Source organism: Camelina sativa, chromosome 12 (assembly GCF_030686135.1).
Source record: "Camelina sativa cultivar CO46 ecotype springtype chromosome 12, ASM3068613v1".
Classification (NCBI taxonomy): Eukaryota; Viridiplantae; Streptophyta; class Magnoliopsida; order Brassicales; family Brassicaceae; genus Camelina; species Camelina sativa.
In genome coordinates, this window is record NC_141891.1 from 35,309,025 (window position 1) to 35,322,221 (window position 13,197).

Sequence of the window (13,197 nt, forward strand, 5' to 3'; positions counted from 1 at the left end):
GAAGCTTCTTATCTCCGAGGCGTTCCGCGGTCTAGGCCACTCCGCTATGGACCGAATCTTTTCCTGATCCACGGACACTGTCTTGTCCGATACTAGATGTCCTAAGAACCCGATCTCTCATTTCCAGAAGCTGCACTTGATTAGCTTGGCGAATAGCTTCTGCTCCTTTAACCTTTCCACTTTCCTCAAATGTGCGGCATGCTCTTCTTTACTCTTCGAGTAAACCAAAATGTCGTCTATGAACAAAATCACAAACTCGTCCAAGTACTCTCGGAACACATTGTTCATGAGCTTCATGAACGCTGCCGGGGCGTTGGTTAACCCAAACGGCATGACCATAAATTCATAATGACCGTACCTTGTTCTAAAGACTGTCTTCCGAATGTCTGACTCTTCTATCAGAATTTGATGATATCCCGAAGCCAAATCGATCTTCGAGAAATATGTGGCTCCCCGGAGTTGATCTATCAACTCGTCAATCCTCGGCAAGGGATACCGATTCTTCACTGTCACTTTGTTCAATCTCCGGTAATCGATGCAATGTCGGAAAGTACCGTCCTTCTTCTTTACAAAGAGCACTGGTGCGTCCTATGGTGAGCTACTCGGTCTCCCAACTGTTTCTTTAATTCGGCCATCTCCGCCGGTGCCATTTGGTACGGAGCTCTTGATATCGGAGCCGTACCAGGTTCCAGTTTGATAGTGAACGGGTCTGACCGTGCTGGTGGTAATCCGGACAGGGGTCCGAACACACTCTCATATTCACGTACCACCGGTATCTCCTGCAGTCCTGTACCCGTACCCACTTCCTCTATCATGATCAAAGCCAAATATTCATCGCATCCATTACTAATCAACTGTTCAGCCTGCACCGCCGAGACTAACAGATATCCCGACAATGGCCTGATGCCCTGATATCCTACCATTCCCTTGGCAGTCTCTAACACTACTCGCCCGCGGTAGCAGTCCAAGTGGGCCATGTGTTTGCTTAGCCAATCCATGCCTATTATCACATCGTGTGCCTTCACTCGACATATGACCAAGTCTGCCGGCATGTCCATACCACACACCATGACCGAGATGTTATGTACTACTCCGTATGTCATCATCACTTGGCCGCCTGCTGCTTGTACTAAACCAAAATGATCTCCGGGTTCCTTCCGGAAACCGCCTTTCCCAATCATATTTGGACTCACAAAACAATGCGTAGCCCCAGTGTCAAACATCACATGTGTTTCCACACCGCCCATAAGTAATGTCCCTACACAACTGTTCTTGCTAAGAACCTAACCACACAAAGCACACACACACACACACACACACACACACACACAATATTCACGCAAAATTTCACTAAGGTGAGTATCCAAACTTACCAGTGATCTGCCATGAAGTGCTCGCTTTGACATGCCCGTCCGCGATCGAGTACACCCTAGGCATAATCGCCGGCTGTTTCGGCGGTGGTGGCAATGGCAGCACCTCGCTGGCCCGTTTCTGCCCTTGCGTTCCCAACTGCGGACAGTTTGGCCGGATGTGTCCCGCCTGCCCACATTGGTAGCACACTCGTGTGTCACTTCCCTTGTTCGGACAATTGCTGGCCATGTGGTCCTTCCCACTGCAAGCAAGACAAGTACCGAGTAACCGTTGGCACTGTCCCGAATGCCTCTTGCGGCACGTCGGACACACACGCACACTGCCCGAAGCCTTACCCGTAGGTTTCCAACTCCCAGTCTGCTTATTCCCAGTTCCCGATTTGGTTTTCACCATCGGCGCCTGTTGCACCGCAGTTCCTCTGGAAGGTTGCTGAGCTTCCTCGGCCAGTCCGTCCACCAACATGGCCGCCTTTTCAACCAGCTTGGCAAGACTCCTGAAGTTCCAAATCATGCATCGATTGCGGACATCCACTCTCATGCCTCGCAAGAACCGACGAATCTGCACTTGCTCATCCACCATCTCATTACCACCGTACCTCTTGAGTCGGTTGAACTCGGTCTCATACTCTCGCATGGTCCGGTTCTATTACCTCAAATCCAAGAATTCTGACTCAAGATGGTCAATAGCTTCCTGCGGAAAGTACTTCGCAAGAAACATACCGCAAAAAGTCTCCCATGAGCAATTCGGGTTGGCCATACGGCTCACCATGCCTGTCCACCATGCATGGACTTCCCCGGATAGGTAGTGGGTAGCGATGTCCTTCCGATACTCCAGCGGACAACGCACAGAGTCGAAGTTCCTCTCGAGGCGACTTCTCCATTCATCAGCCTCGGTAGGATTTGCTCCACCACTAAAGTACTGCGTACCCAACTTTAGCATGTGGTCCATGATAGGCCAGTACGAAGGAGTTGCCACCATTGGCACCACATTAGGTACAGGCAGGTTTGCGACCTGTGGTGGTGTCATCTGGTTCAGTATCTGGACCAAGGTCTCTAGTACTTGCCCCATCCCAATGTTCGCAGTCGCATTAGCTCCTGTACCCACTGTTGGCGTATCTCCTATACCGACTCCACGGGTTCCATGCTCTCCGGTTTCCATACCGGTCCTCGCACCTACTAGCCCAGCGTTCACTGGGCAGTGTTCGGTGCATCCTCAACGTTCCCTCCGACTCCTGGTCTAGCCGAGGTATTAGCCGATTTACGAGTGTTGGGTGACATCTGAAATACCATAACCGATTCTAAGTTAGCGTCCAAACCAACTCAGTCTTTTGCACCCTATAAACTAAACATGACCAGTCTTACCGTGAGACTGTGCTCTGATTCCAAATAACCTATGCACCCGCCATATGAACATGTCCTAGAATTATAACCGTGCTCTGATTCCAAATGTAAGACCCCGACCCTAAAAACCCATATCCGGACGTACCGGCCGATAAAATTTTTCTTAGGGCCTATGAATTTCTACTTGTTCGTTCGACAATACTTAACAACAGTAATGTATAGCAGGCGATATAACTTCAAAATACACATTTATTAAATACGAGGTTCAATTAACCTTAACGAAACAATCTTAAATCCATGCATGATAATAACGAAATCCTTAGGAATTTAAACGTAATAATAAAGCTACCCAAGCCACCATCCTCTTCCTCCCTTACCTCCGTCACACGAGATGGTCAGCCACTATAATCCTGATCATCGGACCTTTCCTTTCCTGCGTCCATTAAAAGGAGGCGTAAGTAAACAATGTTTGCTTAGTGAAGCGGTCATCCCGTCTCACTAGGTTCAGTTCAACGATCTCAATCTAACACAGGGTATATTCCAATCACGTCATGCAAGTTAAACAATTCACATCGGATAGTTGCCTAAGTTGTTTAGACCAACCACCATTCATATTGCAATAGAACACATTAACCATCAGTCAAGACAAGCAATTAACAAGATTAAATAAACCACGGGTCAAGAGAATCAACTATGAAACTCGGCCACAGTCATGCACTCACCTTCGGTATCGACCTAGGGTATTGAACTCTCGGTTCCTATGCCCAAATCTGATCTCCGCTTCTACACGGACAGATCAACACCGTTAATATCCGATGTATATCCCATAACCATCGATGGATCAAGGTGGAAGGATACTTACCGTTCCTTTCTCGAGTTAGACCTTAGGATCTCGGTTTAGCTCCTATGGAAACTCTCTCTTTCTCTCTTGCGGCGGCTCTCGGATGTGAATGCGAAACTTGAGAATTTCTTAAGGGTTTAACCCCTTATATAGGGTCGACTAAACCGCCCTAATTTGCCTTAGAATGATAAGCTCTACCGTCCCCTAACTTCCCTTATTTCTCGCATCTATCCTTATCCGATCACCTTGCTTTTTCCGCGAGTTTCCATTTCTCTCGGGTTTCCTTTCCCGTGAGTCGGCTCAAATCTTCGCAAGATTACCGAGTCCCCGGACCATCCATCGGCCCATAGTCTAATCGATCCATCCTCGTCCATCGGCCCGATCCATTGTTCGCCGATGCAATAATTTCTGGATACTCCACTTCACTATCACTATCACTTCACTATCACTACACTATCAATATCACTTTACTATCAACATCACTAGGACTTTCATTCCTACTTCTACTCAGACTGTCCCTCGGACTTAGTACCGAAACCTCTCATCTCTTTATTCAGCAACTTACAGCCTGCATACCGAAGATCCCTGTTCTTCAATTCAAACGTCTGTTCACTACTTCGAACTCTCCATTTCCGTCCAATCCCCTTAACTTATCGAGTTCTATCGTCGGACTCTACCGTCGCTGATTTCTGCATTTTCTCGGCATTTCTCGATACCAAGTATCGACATTTCTTGACATTCCTCGATACCAAGTATTGGCATTTCTCAATACCAAGTATCGGCATTTCTCGGCACTCCTCGATACCAAGTATTGACTCTCGATACTGACTCTCGATCGCTCTAGATACGGACGACTCTCTGTAATCCTTGATACGAACTCTCGGTAATCCTCGATACGGACTCTCGGTAATCCTCGATACGGACTCTCGGTAATCCTCAATACAGACTCTCAGTAATCCTCGATACGAACTCTCGGTAATCCTTGATACGAACTCTCGGTAATCCTTGATACGAACTCTCGGTAATCCTCGATACGGACTCTCGGTAATCCTTGATACTAATCTCGGCAATTAACGATTCTGCGTCTACCGAGGTTCCAGGTCGTTACAAGTGGCATCGGGCTAGGTTTGGCCAATGGGAGGTGGCCGATGGGGTCAACCGGGAAGGCTTTGACAGATGGGCTAGGCCGGTGATGCTCCCTGATCTTGTACCATTTCTCCACTTCACTCTTCTTTGCTTCTTTGCACCAAAACAAGTCCAAATGCTCCAAATGTGATGGGATTACTCCAAGAACCTGAGAGATAATACACTAGATGCATATGCTCCTAAAAAAACCTAGAAAGACAAGATTATGCAACAAAACTATGCAAAAACAAGGCTTAAAACCCCACAAAAACACAAGATATCATAGGCCACAAGCAAGTAATCGCAATCAAATAGTCAATTCAAACAGTCAATATTGCAAGTCGCGAACAGAAACTCGTCCAGCGTAATCATACAGAGTTACCAAGCAATCTTCTCGCAACCGGACAGTCCTTAGCGAGCATTACTGCTCCCAAGCGTACCGCCGATCTAGATCCTCAATAAACTGCATCGATCACCAAGACTAAGCAGCAGATAATCAGGAAAACGATAAGCAATCATACAGATTATACAGGACAATCAAGGACTAAGTGAATCTATGCAAGAAAACAACACAAGACTCGTCGCCACGGTCACGCAACTCACCTTTGTGTCTCGGATAAAGTTTCTCACATCTCTTGTCGCGTAGAATCTCGACCAAATCTCTCTATAGGCCGCGCTTCCCAGAAATCTAAGACAAACAGACCAGATTAACGTTCCTTTCGACAATACTCGATAAACTATCGATGAACACACAGTCAGTCGATACTTACCCGCACTACTCGACGATCTCTTCCCAAACTTCGACAATCTCTCTCGGTTTCTCAGCAATCTTTCTATTCTTTCGGAGTTCTTATGTGTTTCTCGTTCACGCTCGTGAAGAATGACGCATTGTTCCTTTTATAGACGAGTTCTGGGCAGTTAACACCGAAAAAATTGTTCAAAACCATCCAGTACGCTCCCCGCGTCTCTTCTCTCCCGTAAATAACCATTCCCGCGCTTCTATTAGTAAAACAACATCGTTCCACTAAATATCAAAAATGTATGCGGTCCATGGTACAAGATCGAGAGTGTACCTGCGGTTTCACGTATCATCGTTAGCTGCTCTTCAGCTCCCCAACCAACTGTCTCGCGGAACCCGCATGTCCAAGACTTGATGCAGATATCTCGGATTTCAGCTCAACGATGGACCATAGCTCGATCATTTGGATGGTGCGTGGAGACGGGCATTACAACTCTCCCCCCCCCCCCCCCTTAGCCTGGATTCGTCCTCGAATCTAAGCCTTTTTCCTTGGAACCTTCTGCTTTTCAAACCATTTCTTGAAGTTTACCTTCATCACCTCTTCCGGTTCCCAAGTTTTTTCCTCGTCGCCATCACAATCCCAAACTACCTGAATCAGGTTAACCTTCTTCTTTCGGTCCGACCTTTTTTTCTTATCCACTATCCGAACTGGTTGATATGCTCAAATTGTAATACCCTATGGTACTAACAGCCTTGCAGTTGTAATACTCTAGGGGTCGAATCCACAGAGACTCTAGTTCACACAATAGACTTATGAATCTTTTAATTATGCTAAATCAAAATATTAATTTAAAAGCAATGTAGAAACATAATTAAAAAGTGTTGTTAATTCAGGAATTAAAAACGCTAGACCTAGGGAGATTCTCAGGAATTTATGAGATATTAAATCAATCAAATAATTAAGATTCAAGCAGTTAAGATCAGATCTAGAACTCTAAACTCTTCTGTAAAATAATTCTGTTCTCACTGCAAATATTATCTAAATTTAAAACCAGAAAATCCAAATCTCTTTGCAAAATTCTAGGTATTAAATCAGCTTTTAAAAAACAAGTTTAGATTGTTCACAAAATTACTAAATCAAATATCTTTGTAGAAAGTAATTTTGCTCATCAAAAGGTTTTATCAGGAAAATCAATTATATTCTCATACTAATTTATTTTCCTAGGTATTAATTCTAGGTGATCAATCAAAAATTAATATGAAAAACAACCTAAGATGAAGATCTAGAAAGATAAATAATCCTAAATAAACAGATCTAATAAATCATAAAAACCCTATGAAAAACCCTGAACCTAACAAAAGATCTACTCAGACATGATTAATGAAACAGAAACCATGGATAAAATAGATATCATTAAATTCAAAAGAGAAGAACAAAGGAGTTTAGAAAAGCTTCTCTCAACAAGGCTGAGTTCTTGACTTGTCTCTCCCAAAAAGCTCTCAGGGTCTCTCTCTCAAAAGGTGGCAGAAAATAAAGCTTAGGTCTAAACAATGACCATTAAAATCCTATTTATATTCCTAAACACGTACAGGGACTAATGATGCAAATATGGAAAACTTTGGGGCAGCTTTGTAAATCTTCAAAACTTATGAGAAAAACTTCCGATTTCGACTTTGGCCTAGCATCGATCGATGCATATGCTGTGTCGATCGATGCACTCTTCTGAACATGTCTCCCAACTTTGTAGCTCAGCCTCAATGCTTGATTAGGCTCCAAATCTTCCTATTTAGCTCCATTATGCTCCCATCAATGCTAAATCCTATAAAGACTCAAAAGACTCTAAAAATACCAAAAAGACTCTATAATTAAGACTTATATCATGGCTAAAAACACCTATCAACTTCCCCAGACTTAGCCTTTGCTTGCCCTCAAGCAAATCAAAAACTTCATCTGTGAAAGAGGTTTGAAAACGTAGGAACTCATTTTCTTTTTAAAGTAATGCCATGATCATCCAAACCTTAATCCACATGCTTAGCAGATAAATCTAAATCGAACCACCATGTACTTCTCCGTTGACTTTCATAGCATCCCAAATTCAACCCAAATTCCACTACTTCCTCCATTAAGCCTTCATCGGTGGGTCTCATCAATTTGATCAATATCAAGAACCTTCTAGACTCATTCCCGTACAATACCATAACAAGCAAGACATATCTTTTATCACATGTGGTACTTTTTCTCTCCCCCAGACTTATTCTTTTTAATCTTCCTTAGAGCTTTGTTTTGTTTTCTTTTTTTTTCTTAAAGTTGTAGGCGAATAATAGGGTCATCGGTAATTTACCTACCCCTCGCTTCCAAGCTTTGTATGATCATTTGACTCAAGAGTAGAATAATTAGGTCACAGGTAATTTACATACCTCTCTAAACTGATCAAAATCATCTCATCTTTTATTCTCTCTTTTTTTTTTTAACAAAGCTCCCAAGATTTTTTAACTTGAATAAGGGAGAGGAGTAGCATTTTCTTTCTGAAGTCTTACTTGTCAGGTATGAACAAGGAGTCAAGCTCTATGAACGTCAATCTCCTTGATGAGGTAAAAAGAAAAGTACAGAAATTACTTCAAGCTTTTATGGATTCTGTTGGAAATTTGGATGTCTCTGGTTCACTGGTCAGCCATTGGATTTTTCATTAGTCGGATTTTTGGATTCAATCTGCAGCATTAATCAACCAAGGCAGTACACTAAAAAGAAAAGTCATAGTTCCAAACAAAATTTTGACTCAATAAAACAATTTTTTTTTTTTTTCAAAAACAAAAACGTAGTTAGTAACTGCCTCCCCCAGACTTAAACAACACTGTCCCCAGTGCTATCAAGTAAGAGATTGGCGAAAAATAAAAATAATTCAAAAGAACAAGGAAAAAGAAAAACCTACCAGTGGGTTGCCTCCCACTAAGCTCTTGTTTTCAGTCATTAGCTTGACTGTGTCGGATCTCAGGCATCCGGTGGATCGGAACATGGCAATAAATGCTTCTGAGAGTATGTCCTCTTCATCCAAGGTGGTGTGTAGGCAGTATGTGCATGAGATCTGCCAAGGATGTGAGGATCATGACCAGGGCGGGACTGAGGTATGGTTGGCTTTCTCTTAAGTCCTGCAAAATCATCAACAGAAGAAACAAGCGCTCTACGATAATCTCGTGGCTTGGTTAACTGCACAACAGTTCTTGTACCTTTGAAATTCTTATTGATGATAGGAGAAGATTTAGGTGAAGGAGATGCATACCTTGGCCTTACCTGTGGGTTCTGGACTGTAGAATGGTGAGATTTCAGCTTTACAACTGGTCTAGGACTTGCAGCTAAGGAATCAACTCGAGAATCTTCGGTTTTGGAGAAGTCCGAGCCGTCTCTGGAAGGAGTGTCGATCGATGCAACAGCTGCATCGATCGATGCTTGGTCTGCAATTCGTGTTTCTTCAACGATTCTGCAACTAACCTCTGAAATCCGTGTTTCCATCACAAAACATCATCTACCAGTGCCTTGTCATGCATCAGAACCCCATCATGGTCTCTAGTACTGATTAGATGATCCCCACTCTAATCTTCAATCTTAACAGCTTGCTTACTCACTTTCTCAACAGTCTCCAGTTCTTTGACATACCCAGCAGTAATGTCTTCATGAAGCTCTATGAGTGGAGCATCATCAGAAGCAATCTCCACAGAAAATGTCTGACCATCAATAGTGGGAGCTCTTCTCAGCTTGTCCATCTCAAAATTCATGACCAAATCATCCACATTCAGAGATATGTGTCCCTTCTTCACATCTATGATAGCACCAGCTGTAGCCAAGAAAGAGCGTCCTAAGATGAGAGGATCACTTGGCTCTTTGTCATACTCCAGCACCACAAAGTCAGTGGGAATCATGCAATCTCCAATCTTGTGGAATATCCTCTAAGACACCTTCAGAAATCCTTCTGGACCGATCAGCTAAGATAAGAGAGATCTTAGTTGGCTTGAAATCTGTCATCCCAAGTCTCACAGCAACAGAATGTGGCATCAAGTTAATACTAGAGCCAAGATCACAAAGTGAGTGTGCAAACCTTCCTGTTGAAATAGAACAATCTAACACAAAACTTCCAGGATCTGGTAACTTCTTTGCAATCCTACTCTGAATCATTGCACTCACTTTCTCAGAGACAACCACTTTCTCTTTCCTCTCTTTCTTCCTCTGAGCAGGCTGGTTCAACAAAATTGAGCTGACATCCTTGGTAAGCAAAGCTCCTTCCTCAGGGCTCAAACCATTAGTGACCATCCTTTTCACATATTTCTTAATATCAGGAGAAAACTTGACTGCATCAATCAAAGGCATTTCTATCATCACCTTATCCATCATAGCTTTGCATCTAGCTTCCTCAAACTCCTGCTTAGACCTCCTAGGCTTAGGGAAAGGAACCTTAGGCTTGTAGGCTTGTTGTGAATTGGATGGTGAAACTGGAACAGAAACCGTAGCCGTCTGTGGGAGGTGTCGATCGATACTGATGGAGCATCGATCGATGCTTTTGTTCTGGAGTGAGGTTGCCTCGACGGTTGGTGACTGCATCGATCGATGCATTGTCATGGCGTTGATCGATGCTGGTTCTACTGTCGTCGTATCATGGTTTTCTCCTTCATTCACCAGAATTGCATTGCAAGCATGCCTTGGATCCATCTCTGTTCTTTTAGACAGAAGTTCCTCTTGTCTTTTGATAGACCCAGCAGTCTGAATCACTTGATTCTCCAGCTTCTTGACATGAGTGTTTAATGCATCAAACTTCCCAGTCAGCTCAGTGTAAACAGAATCAATCTTTCCATTGAAGTCCACCGTTAACTTCTGTTGACCTTCCAAAGTCTGTCCAATCATTGATTCCATTTTGCTTTCTGAATTGGGTGGAGGGAGGGGTTGGTAAGAAGAAGATCCATAGTTTCTTGTGAAATTGTTGTTTGGATTTCCTGAGAATGAATTCTTCTGACCAAATCTCTGATTTTGATACCCAGCTCCATACACCTAGTTGACACCTTCTTCGCAAATCTCTGGTTTTGACTCAAAAGTCTCAACATCTTCAGCTAAATGGACAGACTTCTTGCCCACAAGAAGATTGTGCACTGAATCCAGTTTTGCATTAACTAAAGCTAGCTGATTTGAATCATAACCCTCATGTGCTCTTTTCCGCTCTAAGTCCGCATTCTTGATATTGTTGCTTGATGCTAGCCTTTCTATCAACTTCTCAGCATCATCTGGGTACCTTGTCATGAAGTTCCCATCACTAGCTGCATCCAAAGCCATCTGATACCTCCATTCAATCCCACTAAAGAAGATACTGATCAATTGCACCTCTGAGAAACCATGATGTGGACAGTCCCTCTGGTATGCTTTGAATCTTACCCAAGCAGCTTTGTAAAATTCAGCAGGTCCTTGTCTAAAGGAGTAAAACTTTATCCTCAGCTCATCAGACATCGCATCATCATAGAAGTAGTTCAAAAATGCCACCTTGATGTCATGCCAGGTTGTCAGAGATCCTGGTTTCAGCTGGCTTAGCTAATGAGAAGCTTCCCCAGTAAGAGAGTAGGGAAAAAGCTTGCAGTAGAGATAGTCCTCTGTGACTCCATTGGCTTTGATGCTTGTGACTATGTCCTCAAAGTGTTCAATGTGGTCTAGAGGCTTCTCATGTGGCAGATTTTGGAATGGCCTTTTTCCAACAAGAGCGAAGTAGGCAAGCTTCAGCTTAAAATCATTCCTTGGGAATGGAGGAGGGACAATTGCGGAACGTTTCTCATAGAATAAATCTGGCCTGTTGAAGTCCGCAAGAGTCTTGACAAGCTCTCCATTGTTGTCCCGTCTAGGCTGAAGGTTCTGCTGGTTGTTACCATCCAAATTGGCTCCATTCGCACCAGCCCCGACATTGCGTCAATCGATGCCAATGATGCGTCGATCAATGCCTTCTTCCTTGCATCGATCGATGCCGATGTTGCGTCGATCGATGCCGTCTGCATTCTCATCAACGACGATAGGTTCTTCCTGAATAACTTGTCCTTCAGCATCAAGTTTTTGGCCTAGTTCGTTGCGCACATGACCCTCTTGATTCCTCAAAACTCCAGCCGCATCTGGTCTCAGTATGATTGGGTTGACCATCTTTGCTGATTTGGCTGCTTTTGTGTTATCACGCTCTAGCTGTCCTAACTCTTGGTTTGTAAGCTTAACAACTAGACCAGTAGGATTTTTCCTGCTGCTAGGCTTAGTCATGTACCTGAAACACACAAGAGAAAAGAAACAAAAGCGTGTGAGTAAAACAGAAAAAGAAAAATTTAGACAAAATCAAAGATTTTAATCTAATGGTGAATCAAAAGAGTCCTCGGCAACGGCGCCAAAATTTGATATGTTCAAATTGTAATACCCTATGGTACTAACAGCCTTGCAGTTGTAATACTCTAGGGGTCGAATCCACAGAGACTCTAGTTCACACAATAGACTTATGAATCTTTTAATTATGCTAAATCAAAATATTAATTTAAAAGCAATGCAGAAACCGAATTAAAAAGTGTTGTAAATTCAGGAATTAAAAACCCTAGGCCTAGGGAGATTCTCAGGAATTTATGAGATATTAAATCAATCAAATAATTAGGATTCAAGCAATTAAGATCAGATCTAGAACTCTAAACTCTTCTGTAAAATAATTCAGTTCTCACTGCAAATATTATCTAAATTTAAAACCAAAAAATCCAAATCTCTTTGCAAAATTCTAGGTAATAAATCAGCTTTAAAAAAACAAGTTTAGATTGTTCACAAAATTACTAAATCAAATCTCTTTGTAGAAAGTAATTTTGCTCATCAAAAGATTTTATCAGGAAAATCAATTTTATTCTCATACCAATTTATTTTCCTAGGTATTAATTCTAGGTGATCAATCAAGAATTAATATGAAGAACAACTTATGATGAAGATCTAGAAATAGAAAGAATCCTAAATAAACAGATCTAATAAATCATAAAAACCCTATGAAAAACTGTGAACCTAACAAGAGATTTACTCAGACATGATTAATAAAACATAAACCATGGATAAAATAGATATCATTAAATTCAAAAGAGAAGAACAAAGGAGTTTAGAAAAGCTTCTCTCAACAAGGCTGAGTTCTTGACTTGTCTCTCCCAAAAAGCTCTCAGGGTCTCTCTCTCAAAAGGTGGCAGAAAATAAAACTTAGGTCTAAACAATGACCATAAAAAGCCTATTTATATTCCTAAACACGTCCAGGGACTAATGATGCAAATATGAAAAACTTTAGGGCAGCTTTGTAAATCTTCAAAACTTGTGAGAAAAACTTCCGATTTTGATTTTGGCCTAGCATCGATCGATGCATATGCTGTGTCGATCGATGCACTCTTCTGAACATGTTTCCTAACTTCGTAGCTCAGCCTCAATGCTTGATTAAGCTCCAAATCTTCCTATTTAGCTCCATTATGCTCCCATCCTTGCTAAATCCTATAAAGACTCAAAAGACTCTAATAGTTATATTCTCTTGCAAGTCTGGCGGTGGTTCAAAAATAACATTTTCCCGATGTGTTATGCATTTCCGTAGCAAGGAGACATGGAAAACTTTGTGAAAAGCATCCATTGTCGGTGGCAATTCCAACTTGTACGCAATAGGTCCGATCCTCTCCAGAACCCTGTATGGTCCCATGTACCTTGGTGAAAATTTCGTGTTCAAGGAGGCACGGTCTTTACCCTTATATGTGACTGTCTTGAGATAAGCCAT

The 13,197-nt window shown here is 42.5% G+C and overlaps 1 protein-coding gene and 1 pseudogene across 1 annotated transcript; both read right to left on the minus strand.

The window, feature by feature from the left end:
• Positions 1–566: 566 nt before the first annotated feature.
• LOC109128034 (uncharacterized) lies at positions 567–1,247 on the minus strand. Its single transcript, XM_019233708.2, has one exon. It carries the CDS (start codon positions 1,245–1,247, stop codon positions 567–569), a length of 681 nt encoding a protein of 226 aa, XP_019089253.2.
• A 4,263-nt stretch (positions 1,248–5,510) lies between these two features.
• On the minus strand, positions 5,511–13,197 carry LOC147933099 (uncharacterized; annotated as a pseudogene).

Coding starts and splice junctions, on each gene's coding strand:
- LOC109128034 (XM_019233708.2), bottom strand. CDS start 1,247: ATGGGCGGTGTGGAAACACATGTGATGTTTGACACTGGGGCTACGCAT.